Genomic DNA, 24,459 nt, shown 5'->3' with positions numbered 1-24,459 from the left:
TGTATCTGTTTGTGCATGTGTGTGTGTCTCTGTAGATGTGTATGATGAAATGAGTTTCTGCAATCAGTGGAAACATCCTCTGCCAATACTTAAGTTTAGTGGGATCAATAATAGTTCAAGTACCTGGTCTCCAACGGTATGTTGCTGTTCAAGACCCAGCTGTTATGCAGATGAACTGAATCCTGTGTGCTGGTTGGGGGAGCTGGAGCAGCTGGGCTGGGCTGGCTGCGGGTAGTCATTGATCTCCTCTGAAGAGAGTCTGCTGCAGGGGGTGGCTTCCTGGCACAGGTGCAGGCATGAGGAGGCGGAGGTGGCGGCGGGAGGGGTCTGAAGGTGAACTGGTTGTGTGGGCTGTTCTGCACATCTGAAGGGGAGAGAAGAAAAACAGAAAATAGAGGCTTAACTGTCCTGCTTGGCAGTCAGGGAAACCAGCATGACAGACTTACCCGGATTTCAGATAATAAAACCTGTAGGGTGAGGGAGGTTGTTTTAAGTTCAATCTATCTGTAAAAATGCCACTTAACTTACAAAAGCACGTGCAGCATGCTTATGAAATGTAAAACATTCACAGTCACATTTACATGTAAATTCTTTAGGGCTATAGCAGCTAAAAAGTAAATGAGGCCGCCTCACACAATTTGTCATAGTTTCTGCTACTGAACAAATAAATCATCAACAAGACACTAAGTTACAGAACAGAAGTGAGCTGATTTCCATCAGTTGCAAAATTCTCACTACAGAAAATACCAGTAAAAGGCACAAATTTGTTGCAAGGAAAATCATTCGGTACTTCAGATAAAAATGTAAGTCCACCTTCTGGCTTACCTCAGTAAGGGATGCGAGCTTGCCTATATAGGAGCAAATCCATATTTTAGAAAAACAGCTCATGGGTGTGTCACTTGGCTGTGTGAAACTAATCTCTCTGCCAGCCCCCCAACTTAGAGTGCTACTTGTAAAAGGCAGGCTAAAAGGAGTTTGCTCAAGTTGTTAGACATATTTCTGTGGCCATGCAAAGCATAGCCTGCACCTTTTTCCCTTTGCCACACCTTTCTAGGAGCTCTGCCATGTTAGCAGCAGCTCAGGCAGCAGGGAAACAGATTTTTTTCTGCTTGTTTGCAGAGGAGCAGCCTGGGACAGCGGTCCTCAGACTTCTGTTGTTGTTATTGTTTGGTATTTTTCCACTGTTTTCCTGGCAGACACAAATAGAGTGAGTTAGAATTTGGCTCAATGGAAATACCCCAATTAAACCCCTTTAAAAAGAAATCACCATTGTAGCTGATAGCCACCTCTCTTCCACAAGAGAAACATAATAGATGTCAAGTGATTTCTTGTAACACCAGCATGTTCTGGATAAACTCTGTAGACAGCGTGGTTTTGTCCCACCTCCCAAATGACTGAGAGTTGAAAAGCAGAAAAATGCCAGAGGCTTTCAATGCCTAGCTAAGGGCTCAGCTGGTTTGTGCTGAGGCCCACTTTGCAGTGGCTCATCACAGAAAGAAGAATCCCTTCTTTCAATCCTTTTACTTCAAACTTGAATTTTAAAGACATTGGCATGGTTTTTACTTTTAAAAATGATATTACTCTCCCAAGAGCATGACAAATACTTGGCTGTATTTTCGAGCACAGGTGGCTCTCACTTTATAAATAAACTCACTATATGAAAACCTGATTTGTACAAAACTTAGATAGAGAAGGGGGTGGTGATCATTCATTTTATACAATGGATTCCTTTAGATGGTCAGCTAACCTTGTATATTTAAAAAGAGCTAAAATGCTTCATGAATTTCCTAAATCACCCCCATCATTCCAGGCCCAGCACAAATGCCATAGCCACCAAAAAAAATCATCACAAATACTTAACATCTCATTAACTTTTTTTAAACCTCTGGGCTCATACTCATAGCCATAACTAGAAGTGTGCTTTCCATTTTGGGGACTCAAGGAAGCATAGAATGTTGAAACCCAACGGACTTTGGAGATGCTCTCATTTTGCAGATGAGGAAACAGGTCTGGGAATACTTGGCAAGTTCGTGGCATGGACAGGACTAGAACTCACATCTCCTGACTCTCTGGCTAATGCTCCCTTCCGTGTATTGCAGAGCTCTGTAATATGAGTTCTCTTTTCCTTTATAAGATTTAGAGACAAAGAATCGTCCACATTTTCTGGAGTTTTCACTTAGGTTTATTATGTCTGCTTCTCTCTTAGACCATGACTCTTTAAATGTAGAAAAGAAGGCAGTGTGGTGTCATGGTACGCAGCACAGCATAGTGGAGAGAAGAGAGGACCTGGATGTATGGCAAATCTGGGTTTAAGTTCTGCCTCTACTTTTTAGAATCTCTAACCCCTCATTTGTCAAATAAGGATAATAATCCCTTTTCCTAACAATTAAATTTAATTCATGTAAAAGGTGCTTGAACATGCATTTCATTGGCTATTTTTTAATTGAATACAGTAAATGCATAAAAATGTAAAACTGTAAGACTGGAAAAAATCTTAAGGATCATCTAGTCAAGGTTGCTCCTCTCCATTTGCCATCTTCCAGATGAGAAATCCAATACCCAAAGGGGTGAAGTGACTTGCTCAAGGTCACTCGACTTGTATACTTCTTCCTGCCCATGTCAGATGATTTCCTTACTCTTTTTCTGCATGGGCTTTTGTAAACTAAGTGACATTTTAACAGACAGACTGAACTTAAAACTTTCCCCCACCCCCATGGGTTATGTTATCTGAAATCCTGGTACCCTGCCCAGCACTCTTTCCATTATGCTATTTCAGAACATAAACATGATTCTCTTCTATGACTTTAACATTTCCTGTTTCTGCCATAAATTTGGCCCCTGAGTTGGCAATATTATAGCATCCCCATCATTTCCTATGTGTTTTGTCTTTTCTCCCAACAGACTGCATGCTTCTTAGAATAAAGTTACCTTCTAAGTTCTGTATGCTGTATGACATTGAGCAAAGTGCTGTGTACAGAGCGAGATCTCTAAAATCTTTTGCTGATAGAAGAGGGTTTGACTGGACCATGGCACCCAGATAACTACCTTCTGTGTTCCCTTTGGCTCTCATTCTGATGTAGCCACTGGCTATCTACTCAATTGACAGAGAAGTAGGTTTTCCCCTTGAAGGTCTCAGTGGAATGCCTCCCAGAGCTATGACAAAGGACAAGGATACTCTGAAGAAGGTGCTTAAAATAATACCCCTTCATGATGTGAAAAAAGCACCAGTGACACACTACAGATCTACCAGCTAATGCCACGTGTAGCAGAGCATTTAATGACCCGAGGGAAGGGAGGCAAAAGGTGGGAGTCCAAGGTTAGAAGAAGAGGAGTCAATTTGAAGTCTCGTGTTCAGAATGCCTCCAAACAACATGTGTGACATCTACTACCTTAATCAGAAGGGGTTTCTGTCAGCACAGTTGTGCAAGAGAAACGGTTTCTCTTCAGTACAGTTGTTCAAAAGAAAGAGGATATCCCATTAACATCTAGATTTGTTACTTGCTAGATTTCCTCAAAATCTTTCCAACTCTATTATGAAAAATGATAAAAATTGTACTTCACTGAAAAGTGCAATCATAGGATTATTATTTCTGCTGCAGGTAGGATGGCTTTGTTTAGTCAATTAGATTATCGATGTGTATATATGTGTAATGCATATCCCATATACACATATCTAGATATTTTGATCTTCATGTATTTTACTGTGTATTTTTATTTCCGCATTTCAAATATGTGGAGGTTTCCCTACTAGTTAATATTGTCTTTAAACACTTTCACTATATTGGATTGTTGTACTGAGTGGAATACATCCAGACCTTAAGCCTTTATGAAATGCAAATGATCTCAGATTCATTCTTTTTTCACCTCAGGAAAAAGATGGAGAATGCACTTGTTCCCTCCCAAATGAAGTAATTTAATCCTTGGGCTCCGTGAAATGGGATTTCCCAACATTAAACACTAATGAAAAATACATTAGTGTTCAGTGTCAGGAGCTCTAGAACACCAATTCTAGGCGTTTGAGAGTCACATACGCTCACTTCCAAATGTATCTGGCAACCATATACTTCTGTGCCCAAGAGAGAGAGGAAGGGAGAAGGGGGGAGTGGTGATTATGCAAATGTAGATATCCAGACATACTTACAAAGCTTTCTGAAAATAAATTAAGTTTTCAGATGGAAAGGTCTAATTCACATAATATACTTGGATAGTAGCCAGTTTCAGATTTGAGGTCCCAAAATAACTTGGTAAGATAATTTCTCAGGAGCAAAATTCCTCCAAAATATAGATCTAAGGCATTTTAGCTGTGGCAGAGCTGCTAATAAAAGTACAAGCCTTCAGAAACAACACTGCCTTTGTCTCCAAAAGGTAAGTGGAAGAAGAAACGTGTCATGCATAGTTTTTTTTTTTTCTTTTCTTCTCTTTTTGCTGATAAATCTTATTTTGGATAATGTGTTAGAGAAAGTTTTCACAAGAAATTAGAGTATCTCTGCTCAGAAACACTGTGGCGACTTATCAGGGCATCTATCAGGGTGTTTTGTCCCTTACATTTCATTAACACGAACAGTTAGCTCTGCTACAAGACAAAGCATGAATTTCTACAATTCACTGCACTATGCAAAAACACACATAACAAAAGGGTTATGGAAAAAATGAAGTTAGAGATGCAACACTCAAAAACATAATCAATGACACATTTCAAAAAGGAATCTAATAAGAACGGCAGCATAGTTTTCCACATATTAATGGTTAAGAAATACATGAATGCCATACCAAATATGACACTTTATCTTGTCAAAGTGGGTGTCAGAAGAGATGCAAATTGTGAGTTATTGTGAAGCGGTAAAAAGGAAGGTTATGTGACTAGGACAGAAAATTCTTTTTTTTTTTTTTTTTTTTTTTTTTACAGGAATTTTTTTTTTTTCCCACCTCCCCACCCCCCGCCCCTCCCCCATTTCCCCCCAACAGACCCCAGTGTGTAGTGCTCCCCTCCCTGTGTCCATGTGTTCTCATTGTTCAACACCCGCCTATGAGCGAGAATATACGGTGTTTGATTTTCTGCTCTTGTGTCAGTTTGCTGAGAATGATGGTTTCCAGGTTCATCCATGTAGGACAGAAAATTCTAAACACCAGATATGGATGGGACAGGCTCCTATCCACATGTGGTGAGCTGAAACAGCTGATGAATGTTTCAAGTATATACATGTGCCCATTTTGTGCATTCTTATGCAATTCATTCTGCTGTATGCAGTTTTCTGAAGTCATTTAGTGCTTTTAACAGATGGAATCGCACATATGCAAACGCAAAATTTGTCTTAAGTTCAAACTGTTCTCAAACATACCAATAGCAAGGGAACAAATTAACCTTTATAAAACAAGCACTGTAACAGCACTGGCTGTACACGCAAAATAATTTTCTGTAGGTGTTAAAAATAAATATTGTCAATATCACAGGAATGCCAAATGATCATTTTTCTTGAAAAATTTGACCAAAGTAGATACATGCCTAGTTTTTCTCAGATCCATGTACTAAATTGATCATTCTTTTCTTTAGTGTCACTATGACAATGTCTTCCCTAAATATGTTTTTTCCAAGGTTACTATGCAATGTATGTTGCCAAAAGGCACACATATATTCTTACAGCTCTAGAAAAAGGTAACAGAGAGTCAGAAATCATGTCTGTACTCCATTTTAAATCTGTGTTTCATTATGTCATTGGCCAAGGGGAAGGGTACTTCTACAATTCTTTATCTACAACTATGAAATAAAAGAATCTCTGAAAAATGAGTTTTTTTCCCCCTAATTCATTGGGTGGCAGAAACTGACCTGAAATGCTTTGAGGATCTTTATGGTCTTTCTTTATTTATCGAATTTCATAAAGTTTGGTGGCAAAGCCTGATATGAAGTGATATGAGGATATTTACAGTCTTTATTAGTTTTATCTTATTTTGTGAATTTTCATACATTTAGCTATGAAAGTGTTAATGGATTTTATTAAGGGGTGCTGGCCCACACCTCACTCTGGGTAGGTGTATACATAATATACAGTATATGCACAGCATCACCTTTGTAAAACTTGAAAAATTCTGAATTCTGAAAAGAGTAGAGCCCAAACATTTTGGATAAGGGATTATGGGCCTGTACTAGCATTTAACCACCTTCCTGAACTCTTATGAGTCAATATTAATTAATACTTCTGAAGACCGTATAATCTACATGTGCAAAGAACATCAGAGCACCAAGGGTTATTGCCATACTACTTATGTCAAATCTCTCAAGACCAATCAGAAGCGTATGGTTCCTGAGGTTGCTTTTCTGAGCTATTCTCCTCTTCTAGGCAGAAGAAAGAGAAGATATTTTACTATTAATATTAACTATTACTACCAACTTGAAATGTATGTTACTACTTTATGGTATTTACCTGCCACAAACAGCTTTGGTAACTTGTGAGCAGGTAGTTTTAAGATTTGCATGTTACGGCTAATATCCATTAACTTCATAGTACACAATGATCATCGAATCAGACTTAAGTGTATCTGGCTGTGGACACTTCTGTTCTCAATCTTGTAATTCTTATCAGAGGCTCAAAGAATAAAAAGGTTAAGAAAACTGGTTTCAGAAGAAAATAAACAATAGAATTTATTACCTTTCTGGCTCAAATAGTACTGCTTTAATATTAATATGCCAACATCCTTTTTAAAAAGCAGATTTATCAGTTAAATAAATCATTGGATCGAGAATGTAAATAAAGTCTATTCAGTAGCTAGTGTTTAATAAATACTCATGTATAAATGGGCATGTGTATGAGTGAAGCAAAGACAACAACAGAAAGAGGCAGAAGGAGAGAGAAACAGAGAGGAGATTTTGCAATTAAAGCAGATGACTGCAGGAGAACAGTCACAGAGCCTCTGGGGGAAAGTGAACCATAAATTATAATGTTTTCTAGTTTCTATGGGCTCAATCTGGTTCTGGATTACTGCATCCTGCATGGCTCTCCCAGCACTGGATATTATCTACTGTGTTTCAGACTGTCAAGTACATTCCTTTTAGGACTTTGAATGGCTCTCTCACTAAGCCAGCAGGTAAGATATAGTATGCTGTGTTAATTTCTATGAATTAGGCTGATCTTTGTTACAATCACTGGAAATAAAGGTCAACAGTAAAGCACCTACAATCCTTTGACATGGTTGTGCTGAAATTCATATTTATATTTTAGTCTTTCTATAAGCTGATGCTCATCTTTAGAGGGAGTGCTGGTCTATGTCCAGAAAGTCCAAATTTTCTACTTTCTAGTTTAATTAATCTCTTTTCCTGTTCTCCAATTTATTGTACAACATAAAAATTAATTAAAGATTCAGAAAGCAGCCCTCCCACAGTCCATTTCTTTCTGTCTCTGTTATAGAGGGACTCCAACTGTGCTGTACACTGTATTGGCTTTACATAGTACAATCAGCCGATCTCAAGGATACTAATCAATATTCCTGCCAATAAGTGGCTGGTTTGTTGCCTCAATAAACTCTCTGACATAGGTTAAGACAAACAATCCAGGACTTTACAATCAAGAAAAAGAGAGAGGACTGTGGTGAAAGTCATTTTGTTTAAATTGTTGTAATAAATGCTCAAACTATCTAATTTTCTTGGTTGTGAAAATACAAGATGAATAAATCTGTCCTAATATTTGCAGAGTAGCTTGGCAATGTTGAAAAAAAGAAAAATGAAGCCAATATATTTGTATCTTAGAAAATTGTCATTTTTCAGCCAGGCACGGTGGCTTATGCCTATAATCCCAGGACTTTGGGAGGCCGAGGTGGGCGGATCACAAGGTCAGGAGTTCGAGACCAGCATGACCAGTATGGTGAAACCGTGTCTCTACTAAAAATGCACAAATTAGCTGAGCATGGTGTCATGCACCTGGAATCCCAGGAACTTAGGAGGCTGAGGCAGGAGAATCGCTTGAACTTGGGAGGCGGAGGTTGCAGTGAGCCAAGATGGTGCCACTGCACTCCAGCCTGGGCCACAGAGCAAGACTCTGCCTCATAAATGAAAACAAAACAAAAAACAAACAAACAAACAAAAAAAGAAAAAAAAAAAGAAAAAGGAAAAAAGAAAAAAAAGAAAATCATAATTTTTCTAAGTAAAGCGGTAAAGAGCTCTACTTTATGGTACAATTTGGAATTTTGAATGTCAATATTTAAACATTAATATATGGTATTAGTTAGCAATTAAAATAAGTGGTTGACCAAAGCTTTTCCACTATGGCCTTGAAATAAACTGTTATCTATTATGTACCATGAAACATGAAATAGATAATTGCCCTGTTTTATCTTATGTTGACAATGATACTGTGGCTTCTGTTATTAGCCAGTGAAGTATATAAAAAAGAAAATATAAAAAAGTAATAATCCTTAAAAGTTTCATATTTAGTTTATACTCAAACTAAAGTTTTATGTAGGTATTTCAATTATTTTCGATCCCCAAGTTCGTTATTTATTTGCAGGTAGGTAATGGAGGGTTATGAATTAATTGACAGTGCATCATTTAATGAATTAGCTAATAAGAGATATCCTAAACGTTTACAAAGTTTTCATTTTCAGGGCTTCATTTTTATTACACTATTACAAATGGTATCCTGATCTTGTTCAAAAAGCAATGAGTAAAAACCATTCTAATGGATTATTTATAAAAATGGAACTCAGTGTTTGAAGCACAAAGCAGGAAAACATTACAACTGTGTCTAAAGTTCTAAGAAAAATATTTTTCAAGCTACCATATGTTAAATAGTGAGGGCAAACTATATTAAGAATAAATGAAAAGCAAAAGGCAAACAATTCTAGAGTATAAAAAAAAGCAAGACAAAAACCACATGATTATCTCAATTGATGCAGAGAAGGCCTTTGACAAAATTCAACAGCCCTTTATGCTAAAAACCCTCAATAAACTAGGTATTGACGGAACGTATCTCAAAACAATAAAAGCTATTTATGACAAACCAACAGCCAGTATCATATTGAACAGGCAAAAAATGCAAGCATTCCCTTTGAAATCTGGCACTAGACAAGGATGTCCTCTCTCACCACTCCTATTCAATATAGTACTGGAAGTTCTAGCCAGAGTGACTAGGCAAGAAAGAGAAATAAAGGATATTCAAATAGGAAAGGAGGAAGTCATATTGTCTCTATTTGCAGATGACATGACTGTGTATCTAGAAGACCCCATTGTCTTAGCCCAAAATCTCCTGAAACTGATAAGCAACTTCAGCAAAGTCTCAGGATACAAAATCAATGTGCAAAAGTCACAAGCATTACTATACACCAATAACAGATTAAAGAGAGCCAAATCAAGAACAAACTGCCATTCACAATTGCTACAAAGAGAATAAAATACCTAGGAATACAACTAACAAGGAATGTAAAGGCCCTCTTCAAGGAGAACTACAAGCCACTGCTCAACGAAATGAGAGAGGACACAAAGAGATAGAGAAACATTCCATGTTCATGGTTAGGAAAAATCAATATAGTGAAAATGGTCATACCGCCCAAAGTAATTTACAGATTCAACGCTATCCCCATCAAGCTACCAACGACCTTCCTCACAGAACTGGAAAAAAACACCTTAAACTTCATATGGAACCAAAAGAGAGCCTGCATAGCCAAGTCAATTCTAAGCAAAAAGAACAAAGTGGGAGGCATCACACTACTGGACTTCAAACTATACTACAAGGCTACAGTAATCAAAACAGCATGGTACTGTCACATGATATAGACCAATGGAACAGAACAGAGGCCTCAGAGGCAACACAACATATCTACAACCATCCAATCTTTGACAAACCTGACAAAGACAAGCCCCTGTTTAATAAATGGTGTTGGGAAAACTGGCTAGCCATCTGCAGAAAGCAGAAACTGAATTCCTTCCTGACACCTTACACTAAAATTAACTCCAGATGGATTAAAGACTTAAACATAGGACCTAACACCATAAAAACCCTAGAAGAAAATCTGGGCAAAACCATTCAGGACATAGGCGTAGGCAAGGACTTCATGACCAAAACACCAAAAGCATTGGCAACAAAAGCCAAAATAGACAAATGGGACCTAATCAAACTCCACAGCTTCTGCACGGCAAAAGAAACAGTCATTAGAGTGAATCGGCATCCAACAGAATGGGAAAAAAATTTTTGCAGTCTACCCATCTGACAAAGGGCTGATATCCAGAATTTACAAAGAACTAAAACAGATTTACAAGAAAAAAACAAGCCCATTCAAAAGCGGGCGAAGAATATGAACAGACACTTTACAAAAGAAGACATACATGAGGCCAACAAACATAAAAAATGCTCATCATCACTGGTCATTGGAGAAATGCAAATCAAAACTACACTGAGATACGATCTCACACCAGTTCAAATGGCAATCATTAAAAAATCTGGAGACAACAGATGCTGGAGAGGATGTGGAGAAATAGGAACACTTTTACACTGTTGGTGGGAGTGTAAATTGGTTCAACCATTGTGGAAGACAGTGTGGCGACTCCTTAAGGACCTAGAAACAGAAATTCCATTTGACCCAGCAATCCCATTACTGGGTATATATCCAAAGGATTATAAATCGTTCTACTATAAGGACACATGCACACGAATGTTCATTGCAGCACAGTTTACAATAGCAAAGACCTGGAACCAACCCAAATGCCCATTGATGATAGACTGGACAGGGAAAATATGGCACATACATACATGGAATATGATGCAGCCATCAAAAATGATGAGCTTGTGTCCTTTGTAGGGACATGGATGAACCTGGAAACCATCATTCTCAGCAAACTGACACAAGAGCAGAAAATCAAACACCACATGTTCTCACTCATAGGCGAGTGTTGAACAATGAGAACACATGGACACAGGGAGGGAAGCACTACACACTGGGGTCAGTTGGGGAGAAATGGGGGAGGGATGGGGGTTGGGGAGTTGGGGAGAGATAGCGTGGGGAGAAACGCCAGATATAGGTGAAGGGGAGGAAGGCAGCAAACCACACTGCCATGTGTGTACCTATGCAACAATCTTGCATGTTCTTCACATGCACCCCAAAATCTAAAATGCAATAAAATAAATAAATAAATAAATATTTTTTTTTAAAAAAAGCATAGAGGCTAGGGAAACCTTGAAAATGTTTCACCCTTGTCCAAATTTTTCAGATAAAGGCTGAAGAAAACGTTCTAGTAACCACCATTTTCTGGTTATTTGGTGAGAAAGATCCCCTGTACTCCATAGTTCCTCTCCACCAGGACAGCTTTAAGAACAAAGGGCACCCATGGACACCTCATGGAGTGATAGAGAGGAATGCTGGCATCTGTACTTGGGAGCTAAACCAGTACATAGCTCTCATCTTGGACAATAGGAAGAGACGGCACTATTAGAAAAGTATTCACAAGACCCAAAGGATTCTCAAATTTCACCCATGTTTTGGCCCCTCGCTCCAGTTCAGCAATGCTCAGCTCTAGGATCAAAATATGCCAATGTTTTGCAGTCGCCTGTTACTATAATAGCGGACTGAAATTCACAAATGATTTATTTTTAAAAAGTATAGATGAGTGGATTTAGAGTGATGCCTCTAATAGTGCCACTGTCACTCAGTTGCATTTGGATGTGGTTTCTTGGTTGGAAGAGAAAGGGGGTAGGGTTACGGCTAGTGACAGGAACTGGGTACAACCCTGATTTTATAAGCAATTGTAATAGGTGGTTTCCATATTCATATGCGTGGGAAGTGATTCTACTCATACCATGGGAGGGACAAAGGTTTGTTTGTCTTTTCCCTCCACAGCAACAACAACAAGAAAAGGAAATAGGAGGGATTGAAAAAAGAAGTCCTGGTATTCTCATATGAGTAACATGTACATGTTATTCAAATGTGTTGGGGCCCCAAAAATTCTGTTTCAGAATTATGAGCTTAATGATTTCTGGTAGAACACCACTGGCTGCCACCAATCTTTCTGCCTGAAATCCAATGGGCTACTGAGGGAGCCTCCTAAGAAGTATGAGTAGGAAAGTAACAATTCTGTAGGAAGGAGAGAGAAAGTTTTATTTCCCCTCTTGCATTCAAGTTATGCATATACTTGTCTCGTATCAGGATCTAAGTCTGAATCATCTTTATATCTCCCACACACAACCGATAATTTTATTCAATACAGGTTTATTATTTTGTTTACTTGCAAATTTAATTAATTTGAGTGAATCCAAAATTTTAAAGTTTGAAATCAATCAAGTTTTATTTTATAAAAAAGTTATAGCAACCGTCGTGGGTGAGAGTGTTTTATGATGCCAAATAACTTATTTGATTGATTTCTTCACATTCCTACCAGCTGTTTTGGCATCGTGTGGGCACAGCCTGTATCTGAAAAGTTTTCTGCTTGAAATATTCATTGATTGATTCATTATTATGAATTTTCATCTTAAAATGGCATTTTAGTGAAATGTTAAATAGAGCTATTTTGGGGAGATATGCCAAAATTACGACCTATTACTAAGCCTATCTTATTAATTTGCTTATGCTAAGCTATGCATATTTAGGTCATTTTATTTTTCCTTCAAAATCTGATTCATTCTCTCAATTCCATTACTGCTTATCTCCCTGGATTCACTCTAATTTAGCTAGGTCTCTATGGTTCCCCAAACAAAATGCAACATTCTGGATGAACATCACCCAGAATACAAAAAAGTTATCTGATAAATTCTTTTGTAATGATATCTTTTCACATGTAGCTTCAAACTATGTATAGATTGCACTTGAGATTTCATTAACTAGAATATGGCTAATGAAGTTGTGAGAAAGCAGCTCAATTAGGAAATATACTGATCTATTGATATAGATGTGCCTGCTAGTGGATCAAGTGAAATGTCTATCAAAATAAGCAAATTAGGCCGGGTGTGGTGGCTTAGGCCTATAATCCCAGCACTTTGGGAGACTGAGGCAGGTGGATCATCTGAGGTCAGGAGTTTGAGACCAGCCTGGCCAACATGGTGAAACCAAATTACTAAATTATGAAATTTTGTAATTTTGTACTAAAAAAAAATACAAAATTAGCTGTGCATAGTGGCATGTGCCTATAGTCCCAGCTACTTGGGAGTCTGAGGAAGAAGAATTGCTTGAACTTAGGAGGTGGAGGTTGCAGAGAGCCGAGATCATGCCACTGCATTCCAGCCTGGGTGACACAGCAAGACTCCATCTCAAAAAAAAAAAAAAAAAAAAAAAAACAAATTAGTGGAATTTGCTAATATGATATTAGAATGGACTGAACAACAGTAAATGCAGGTACTTCCCTCCAGTGAAATGAACATAATGTATAGATGCCTTAGGAAAACTTAAAATATTTACTCATCTGGAGGGGAAGAAAGTCAGCTTGCATAAACAGAAGAAAAAATGGTAAGACATGTTAATGAAACTATGAAATATATGAGACTACAGTAGTAAACATAGATGGAAATCCTAGAAATTAAGAAAACACTTCATAGGTACTGATTGATAAATGTGTCCTTTAAACAAGTATTAGTTTGATGCAAAAGTAATTGCAGTTTTGCCATTGAAAGTAGTGGCAAAAATCTCAATTACTTTTGCACCTTCCTATCTCTTAATGAATTTAATTCTTAGTTAAGCTCATTTGAGTAAGTTTTTTCAAAATGTACTCATGTACCTTGTGAAAGTACTTATGTATGATAGGTGCGGATGATAGGTGAGATGCTGAGAGGGAGAGTGGATTAAACATACGTTACTTATGTGAAATAGTTTCTCAAGGAGACCTCTTGCAGTGCCTAAAATCAGTGAATGAGTGCACAGAAGCTCCTTTCTGTGTATTAACACTGGAAGTCTGGACCGGATCAGATCATAGAGTGTGATCTGGGTTCCTGAATGGGCATGATGACAGCCTGGATTTGATTCAAGTTTGCTTTTACTTTTCTTGACTCTCAAATGGCAAAGAAGTACCACAAAGTATAGAAATAAAATTAAAATGCAAGCATGTATACATGGTTCCCTTTTGTTTCCCCTGAACTTCATAAAGACAAGTCCTCATTTTCCGGTAGCCCACAAAGAAAAAGCTGTGTCTTCCTTAGGGTAAAAGAACATAGTACTATGGGATTGCTCTACTACTTACGGAAACTACTTATGGAAAGCATAATTCTGTTACTCAGGAAGCCATGTCACTTAGACTCACTGTCTAGCTCCCTGATCTTCAAATTCCTGCCCTGGCAGCATTAGGACAATTTCTTTTCTGTACTTAAAATACAGGACCTAGGTATTTCCCATGCTGGGTAATTTTGAACATAGTGTATCACAGGCCTTTATAGTGATAAACTTACAAAGTCAGTTGCATGTCAAGGTATAGAGGTGTATATATTTTTAAATTTTATCGTTATGTATACAGGATAAAAGGTCAAGTGCTGTCTACTACTGAACTATACTTTTCTTTAAAGTAGGGCTCATCCTACTTATAAATTACAAACTAAATGATGGAGAAGCCAAAGAAAAGGAGAAATTAACCCAATCATTTAGGGAACACCTTATATTTAATAGGAGAAGACAAAGAGGAGAGTGTCTTAGCTTCATTTGTCTGTTTATTAATAAGGTGAATCAAGTGTAGAGCCCTTCCTCTGCTACTAATTTACTTAGAGATCTCATCCATATGTAACTTATTTAAATGGGTAAGTACATCATGATATTTTCGAATGACACAATAGTTAAGTTACAGATATTAGAATCAGATATATGTTGGTTTAAATCACAGCTCTGTCATTTACTATCAGTTTGACATAAACCTTTTTAAGTCTTTGTTTCTTTATCTGTAAAATAAGGATAGTAATAAACGTTTCAATGTTTTTGTGGGAGAGTTAAATGAGGTAATATGTACAAAACACTTAGCAGAGTGCTTGGTACATAGTAAGCACTAAACATTATTACTAAATGAATGATCAATTATTGACCCCAGTGAAATCTGTAAAATCAGGTGCCTTCTAGTAAGTAGCCTAAGAGGATAATCTACCTGACTCTAAGACACCTGATTTTTTAAAACTTCTGCATTATAGTTGAAATTGTTTTTCACAATTTTCAGTCTTTTTATTTTCTTCTAAAAGTGCTAAGAAGCTATTATTGAAGTTATGAGTCAATATAGGAACAGTTGACACCTATCCTTTCCTCTTCCTCCAAGCCATACCAAACACTCTCTATTGATTAGCTTTCTTGTTATGCTCTACATTTCTTTTACTTCAGATCATAGTCTCCATTTCATGGTTTTTATTTAAGTGCTCTGATGTGTTCACTTGCATTTTCCTCTATACTAAAATGACTGGGTGGTACGCATGCATTTCTAAAGTACCTGTTGCAATAACACCTCGGGACTCAGACATTAGAGCAAAGTATGTGAAGAAGACCCATTTCCATGCATACAACATTAGTGCTTTGTATTTACGAAGCACCTTTCATCTGCATCTCTCAAAGACAGTCGCAAATATTATCTGATGCTTTATTCACTGGGCCAAGCTGCAAGCAAAACTAGCTTTCAAATAATTCTCTCAAAGTTCGTTGAACCCCATGAGGGAAGAAGTTGTGGATAACTGGTTGAAGTGTCAGGAATGCTTGGAAACATTTTAAAATAGTATGTTCAAAAATACCACCTAACAACCTATGACTATGATTTAGAAATGTGATGTTCTGTAGGTACAGCTTTCACAGCAAATAAACAGGAGCTTTATCATATTGGCATGAAGACCTACATCCACATATAAACAAAAGCTATCTGATCTGATCAAGTTTGTAACTGTGGATCAACCTAATTTGGGGCATACGACTTGCCTCACAGTGTATCCACATATATTTATTAAAGCATTGCATATTAATTATAGTGTATGTAAAGAGCACAGGCATCAGGCCAGGACTGCATATCAAATACTTAGCAGAGTGCTTGGTGCATGTGATACATTTAGTTGATGTTAGTCACTAATATAATTACTACTGTAATTGTTTCCAGTATGAATTTAGATTAGGAAATCAATTTTCTTTCAAAGAATTCAGTGATGACTGACATATTTTTATATTTGTTGCTGTTGTTGCTACTGCTACAACTACTATTCCTTTTCCTTATACCTGTTAAGATATTACTTATTCTTGCAAAGTAAGAAGAAAAGAAAAACATGTCCCATTCCTCTGTTGGAACAGTAGCCCAAGATGGGGAGAGATAAGATGTTAAGGCCTCTTTCCACCTTCCAACTGAAATCATTTACATAGGGTCTTGTTGTCATGAAGACTGTGGCTGTGTGTGTGCTATTAAAACATGTGGCTAATCATTTCTGGGGGAAGACAGAATCAAATTAGGGACTTTTTATAACCCAAATGAAAGAAGCAACCTACAAAGTTTTAGTCAATTGTATTGGTGCCATGAAAAAACATTAATTTACGCACACTCACTGTGGAGATATCACAAGTTTCATTATTCCTTCATTTTAGTGTTTTTGTATGCATTCTTGTTCATGTAACATATGCTGTGAAAATGGACTAGTCTGTCTTACTGTACATTCTTGTTCATGTAACATATGCTGTGACAATGGACTATTTGAAAAAATGTCATTATAGTTAAGAATCTGTAATTTTTAAAGTTTTCTGAGGATCTGAATAATTTTCACTTCTTTGAAGAAAACAGTGTTTCAACATTTATATGCTGTGCCCATTTTAGAGATAGAGAATATGAGTCTGAGAGACATAGAAAACCTAGTGCAAGGCCTTAGGTACTACAGCATTGCACTGACACCATTTGCTGCCACTCAGCCATCTCTCCTGACCTTCAAAACAAACCACACCAACTGCACCTATACCACTCTTGTCATTCCTCTTTATTGGAACCACTTAATATAAAATGCTGAGTCTGAATGAGCTATGTAATAACTTATAATGAAATCTATATAATGGGTTATTTTATTTGTAGGTCCAATTCAATATGCTCAAGCACACATCATTAAATGTTTCCTTTTAATTCTGAGTAGAAAATATCTTCATTTCATGACAGATACAGGTGAGGGGATGGAAGGCAGCAAAGCACACTGCCATGTGTGTACCTATGCAACAATCTTGCATGTTCATCACATGTACCCCAAAACCTAAAATGCAATTAAAAAAGAAAAAAAAAAAAAAGAAAATATCTTCATTTCAGTAGCACCTATATAACTATATGATCTATAGTAACAGTTTTTAACTTATTTGGTGAGTCATTTCATCCCAAATTGATGCTGAAAATATCAGAAGATTATAAAGCAAGCTTGGTGGGCTTGCTTTAAAAAGACAACTGAGGAAGTTATGTATGTGTTTCTTCCTGCTTACAGTATTTATTAATGAAATATTATGTACCTAAAATAAATTCTTATTTAATATAATAACTGGCATTCATGGTGACCATCTCTCTACTATGAAAAGTACCAAATTGGTTTTAAATAAATGCTATTACAATAAAAATTTTCTTAAACTATGAGTCACATGTAGGGATCTTCCTTCCCTAAATGCATCTTAGATTACAACAATAGATAATTATGAGGATAGTTTAGAGTTATGGTAATTCAACTAGAAATAGCATCACTACATATGTCACTCAGTATAATAGTTCTAATGGTTGGCTATATTACATAAATCTAGTGTAGTGCTTCATAGGTATGCCAAAATCTAAAGTCTTACAATTCAAGGGATACTAGAGAGGTGGCCTGTTTAAAAAAATGTGAGTTGAATGTTATTTCACATTTCATGGATTTGGGGAACTTCTTACACATAAATTATCATATTCTTCATAATACAACATACTAATACACTCAATTTGTTTAACATCTCCATTTGAAAGAACTGAAAATGTAAGACAAACAAACAAAAACATTCTAATTCCCTAAACATTTCAACAGAAGTTTGTTTATACAGGAGTATAATGAGTAGAAGTATCTGAACAACAGAATTTTTAAAAATGGCTTTAAAAAACTATTGTTCATTTTGTGCAACAAAGGAAACAATCAAAAGAGTGAAAAGACAACCTATGAAATGGGAGAAAATATTTGCAAACCATACATCTGATAAGAGCTTAACATTTGGAATAGATAAGGAACTCATATAACTCAATAGCAAAAAAAAAAATAAAAAACAAAAAACAAACAAACAAAAAACCAACTAAACAACTTGACTAAAATATGGGCAACGGACCTGAATAGATACCTTTCTAAAGAAGACATACAAACGACCAGAAGGTATATAAAAAGATGCTCAGTGTCACTAATCATCAGGGTAATGCAAATCAAAACCACAATGATATATCCTCTTATACCCATTACGATGGCCACTATCAAGAAAAATAGAAAATAAAGTGTTGGCGAGGGTGTGGAGAAATTGGAACCTTTGTGCACTGTTGGTGGGAATGTAAAATGGTGCAGCTTCTACAGAGAAAAAGCATTATGGTTTCTCAAAAAATTAAAAATAGAATTACCATATGACCCAGCAACTCTATTTCAGAGAATATATCCAAAAGAGTGGAAAACAGGATCTTAAAGAGCTATTTGCAGTCTCATGTTCATTGTAGTATTACTCAGGGCAGCCAAGAGGTGGAAGCAATCTAAATGTCCATCAAGGGAGGAATAGATAAAGAAGGTGTGGCATACACATATTATTGAATATTATTCAGCCTTTAAAAAGGAGATTCTGTCATTTGCAACAAAATGGTGAACCTGAAAGACATTATGCTAAGTGGATTGTCAGATACAGAAGGACAAATAATACATAATACCACTTATATGAGGAATCTAAATCTAAAATAGTCAAACTCCTGGAAAGTGAACAGTGATTTCCAGGAGCTGGGAAGAGGGGGAAAAGGGAAGTTGTTTAATGGGTATAAATTTTTGATTTTGTAAGATGAAAGGTTCCAGATACTTGTTACACAAAAATGTACACATAGTTAACACTACTGTACCATACACTTAAAATTGGTTAAGATGGTATATTTTATGTGTTTTTTTTATCATATAAACGTCTTGCCATTTCTTTAATGAGTAAAATAGTTATCTATAAATAATTGAATACATAATTCAAACATTTATTTTACTTAAATCACATGGTGATAGTGTGATGGGGCAGACAAGTTATAATGGATAATTACATGGTTATCAACATAGATTTTGCTGGTAACCCAAGAACTGTAGTATTTTTAATAAAAGTTTTTAATAGGTAAAAATAGCTTTCAAAAATTTTATTACCAAAGGCTTTTGGGAAATAGGTGGTATTTGGTTACATGAGCAAGTTCTTTAGCGTTGATTTGTGAGATTTTGGTGCACCCATCACTCAAGTAGTATACACTGAATCCAATTTGTAGTCTTTTATTCCTCAACCTCCTCCCACCCTTTTTCCTGAGTCCCCAACGTCCATTGTATCATTCTTATGCCTTTGCATCCTCATAGCTTAGCTCCCACTTATGAGTGAGAACATACCATGTTTGATTTTCCATTCCCGAGTTACTTCACTTAGAATAATAGTCTCCAGTTTCATTTTAATGCATTGAATTGCATACATATATATCATACAGCCTATTCCTTCATGTAAATTATCAGCTGTATTTGGAAAATTTGGGCTGTGTCAAGTTATGATAAAAGTAAAAGATACGTGATGCTAGCCAACAAAAACTGGAGATATACATCTATATTTCTAAATAAATAAAATATAGCCAACTATCTTGGTTCAGGTTGCCATAACAAAGTACCATTGACTAGGTGGCTAAAACAACATCAAAAAATCTGGAGACAACAGATGCTGGAGAGGATGTGGAGAAATAGGAACACTTTTACACTGTTGGTGGGAGTGTAAATTGGTTCAACCATTGTGGAAGACAGTGTGGCGATTCCTTAAGGACCTAAAAACAGAAATTTCATTTGACCCAGCAATCCCATTACTGGGTATACATCCAAAGAATTATAAATTGTCCTACTATAAGGCCACATGCACACGAATGTTCATTGCAGCACTGTTTATAATAGCAAAGACCTGGAACCAACCCAAATGCCCATCGATGATAGACTGGACAGGGAAAATATGGCACATATATACATGGAATACTATGCAGCCATCAAAAACGATGAGTTCGTGTCCTTTGTAGGGACATGGATGAAACTGGATACCATCATTCTCAGCAAACTGACACAAGAACAGAAAATCAAACACTGCATGTTCTCACTCATAGGTGGGTGTTGAACAATGAGAACACATGGACACAGGGAGGGGAGCATCACACACAGGGATCTGTCGGGGGGAAATAAGGGAGGGACAGCAGGGGTTGGGAAGCTGGGGAGAGATAGCATGGGGAGAAATGCCAGATATAGGTGAAGGGGAGGAAGGCAGCAAATGACACTACCATGTGTGTACCTATGCAACAATCTTGCATGTTCTTCACATGTACCCCAAAACCTAAAATGCAATTAAAAAAAAACTTGCCAAATTAATTTTGTATGAATACTTTCATATAATAAAAATAATTAAGATTTCTAGCATAATAGTAGTAGGTAGTTCATATATGGTTGATTTTCTTATCAACGTGTATATTAGTACCATGAAACATTTTAAAAGATCCATAGTGTATATTCATATAACACAGATTTCACAGTGAAGTAGCATCCGATGGCTGATTTTTTAATGCTGTATAATTTATGACAGTCTACAGTGTGTCAAAATAATTTGGATGATCTTCTAGCATCTGTGATTGTATGTAACTGACATTAGATTAGTGACATCACGATTTATTTAATAAGTACAAATATAACGTTTATATGGTCTGAGTGCTTGAACAGTTTTCTATAAATAATAGAAATGTCCCCATTAAAATGTTCCATTGAGAGAAAAACAAAAAAACAAAAAAACAAAAAAACAGCAATTTATATTCTCATGGCTCAGAGGCTAGAAGTTCAAAGTACCAGTGATAGAGACAGGTGACAGTAAAGGGTCCCTGCTGAAACCCCACTCTCAAACCTATAACAGCCTGAAGACTGAAAAAACTAGACTGCGTCTCCCAGATAAAGCCCACCCTTTCACGACTGATTCTCTCTGAATAAAGCCCACTTGCACATGGGAGGAACGGGTGGAGACTCAGGAAGTTTTTTCCCTTTGCAGGAAGGAGGAGCCCGGCCTCTCTTGTTCCTATGTGGTGACCTGGGATTCAATCTATGAGGTGGAGGGCCTGTTAGCATCCCACTTTGCTGAGTTTTTTTCCTTTTTCCTTTTTCCCAATAAATTCCACTCTTTACCCTTCTATGTGTCTGCAAGCCTAATCTTTCCTGGTCGTATGACAAGAACCTAATTTTAGATGAACTAAGGAGAAAGTTCTGGAACACCAGTATGATTGGTTTCCAGTGAGGGCTCTATTCCTAGCTGTTTCCCTGTTGTGTTGTCACATAGTGTGGAGACAGTGTGTCTCTTCCTTGAAGGGCACTAATCCCATCATGTGGGCCTTATCCTTGTGGCTTGATCTAAACCTAATTATCCCCCAAAGGCCCAATTGATAAATATTATTGCATTGGTTGTTAGGGCTTCCATATATATATATATATATATATATATATATAATCTTGTCCCCCAAATATATATATATATATATAATCTTGTCCCCCAAATATATATATATAGCCACCAATGCGATAATATTTATCAATTGGGCTTGTGGGGGATAATCAGGTTTAGATCAAGCCACGAAGGGAAGGCCCACATGTATGAAACATATATATATATATATATATATATATATATATATATATTTGGGGGACAAGATTCCATACATAGCATAGGACCAACTCATCTGGATAACGTATTGACACTAAATAAATATTTTCTTCAACTCATGTTTTTAAAACGTGTTTATTTTCTACCATATCTTACATTCCATATTATGTGTCATGCTTTCTAAGACAGATGGTTTCAAAACTTATTTCTTACTATATTTTGCATCTCACACTATATAGCATAATTGATGAGCTAACATGCCTTTAAAAATTGTTATGCTCACTTGGAACTAGGATATCTAAATTTTAATATAATTAATCTAGAACAGATCAGGTCTCAGACATTCTGAATAAATGGTTTTCTACTGTATTTAATCATTCTCAATTCTCTGACACACAGAGAGGTGCAAATAGCATTCCATTTATATATCATTCCAATCTTTCTCATTATAAGATGTGGTAAGTTACTGTTATTATAAAATTGCTGGTGCAATAAATACATACGTTTAAATATAAGGTAAGGAAAATAAGGCATGGAAAACTTATGCTATTTATCCAAGATCACATGGTCAACCGGTGGTGCCCATTGAGATGAATATGCCTTTACTCCAGGTCATAATCACTTTCCACCTTTATACACGATAGTCAGCATCATGTGTCTTTCAGAAAAGATACTATTTATTGGAGTTAGAAGAGCAAAAGATACACTTGTGTAGTCCTTACTGACTAACCTCATTCCAAAGATTATAGAAATAAATCTGCCATTTAACCCTTCTTCCTCTTCCCCTAACAGATGTATCTGCCTGAAAATCACCAAAGGGAACAGTGCGTGGTCATCAATAAAGAAGGTTATGTAACTGACATGGGAGGAGGGTAAGTGCATCCATATTAAGACAATTGAATGAATGAGCAGGTAATTGTAAATAGTGGTAGACTTGAAAAAGAGAGAACACGCTAGTCTACAAGGTTTCACAGAAAAGTTGGATGATACACAGGGAAGGGAAATGGCCCTACTGAAAGGGAGCAGGGTACTTAAGTGGCTCGGGCAAGGATATGAGGGAATGGTAAGGCAGCAGAAGTAAATATGGCAATTAAGAGAGGGGAAAAATGATAGACATGCTAATTTAATAACTTTCCTAGCGCAAGCTGGCTATTTAATTTTTCAAACAAATATTTTTGTACTGCTTATTAAGCATTAAATATGCCCTGTGCCCAAGTATAATGGTGAAGGTGAATGACGCTTCTCTCAAAAGCATGTGTGTGTGCGTGTGCACGTGTGTGCGCGCGCTCTCACACACACACACACACACACACACACACACACACACACATCTTTGAAAAGCTTAGTCACTGGGATGAAATGGTGAGACATGAGGTTCTTTGTCTCTCCAGGAGCTCATCTGCTATTCTCAGCTGAGTTGCAATTGCTAAATGTCACAGTAATCCATATATAATCATATAATCACTCTACAAATATTCTAGGTTTCATGTGAGAACAGGTCTCTCTTTGCAGAGCCATTTATAGGTGTGCTTTACAAGGTGATCAGTGCTATGTCAGTAGTTGAATCAAGTAATAGGCACAGAGATATCTCTTGGATTTAGGATTAAGTTGGAATATTCACCTTAGATGTACCCTTCTCTTTCTGGAGGGCATTCCAAGGAAGCAAAAGTATTCCTTTCTATCCTAGAACAGGCTAGACTTTGTTGAATCCTATTGTAACCATGTCACCTTGGATTAGTTACCTTCTATTTCCTGCAGAATTACTAAAGGAAAAACTGTAGCTGGTACATCTTGATTATTTAACATATAACAGTTATTTACAAGGTTTGGCTAAACTTTAGTCCAACGTTTATCAAGGAATTTATGTTTTAAGCCCTTATTCGTGTTACTTTATCAAAGGCAATCAAATTTTATCAGTGATTCATTGCTTGCTCTTCTGCCTTCTTTTAAGACATCAGGTCCTCAAAGGACAATATTTTCCAGTGACAAATAAGTTTGCCTCCCTGGCGAGGAAAACATGGCTAAGTAGCAGTGGTTAATGGACATAGTCAAATGAGTGCAGGAGTGGGGACAGCAATTGTTAGAAGGCCTTTAAACCCAAGACTAGATATTTTAATTAGAGAACCAATTAGGTATCCTTTTGTGTTGCTGTGTAGCTTAGAGCATACTGAGGAGAAAGGAATCTGAATAAAGATAGGCGAGCAAGGTGAGTAAGGAAGCTAAAGAGGGAGATTGGGTGGTAATATCTGGGTATAGTGTTTAGAGATTCTTCAAGCATTTAGTGACAGTTGTATAAAAATGCCTGCTTCTGCTACCTTTATGTTTGTGTTTGTGCTTGTCTGTCTTGTCCCTCAACTAAATGGCAAATTCTAAGAACAGGGAGTTTCTTATTTTATCAAGCCACACACTGCCTAGTGCCATGCCTCACTAGATAAGCTTGTCAATGGAGTGACAAATGTGTTCCAGTTTCTGTAAAATAAACTGAAGGAAAGGCCAATGGAAGACATGTTTGAGGTATGCTTTGTTTGGACTTTTTTTTTTTTACATTGGAAAACTACTGGACATTAAAAAATATGAACATATAGATTGACTATATTACAATTAAATTCAAAGGTTTTAAAAACACTTTTGGAGATGTTGAAAAGGCATGCATTTGGCCCCGTATACCTTTGCATAGTTCCTGTTCTCCAGCCATAC

General features: G+C 36.8%; 1 protein-coding gene across 3 annotated transcripts in view; it reads right to left on the bottom strand.

The window, feature by feature from the left end:
- TENM1 (teneurin transmembrane protein 1) overlaps positions 1-24,459 on the bottom strand; it is an 832,265-nt gene that overhangs the window by 371,991 nt on the left and 435,815 nt on the right. For all 3 annotated transcript variants that reach the window (XM_074391610.1, XM_074391609.1, XM_074391611.1), the window contains exon 7: positions 124-364. In XM_074391610.1, the coding sequence (XP_074247711.1) occupies positions 124-364 (241 nt within the window). The remainder of the gene's footprint in view (positions 1-123; positions 365-24,459) is intronic.

Source organism: Saimiri boliviensis, chromosome X, assembly GCF_048565385.1.
Source record: "Saimiri boliviensis isolate mSaiBol1 chromosome X, mSaiBol1.pri, whole genome shotgun sequence".
NCBI classification, from domain to species: Eukaryota; Metazoa; Chordata; class Mammalia; order Primates; family Cebidae; genus Saimiri; species Saimiri boliviensis.
The sequence above is the reverse complement of the archived record's forward strand: the minus strand, read 5'-3'. Positions and strand labels throughout refer to the sequence as shown.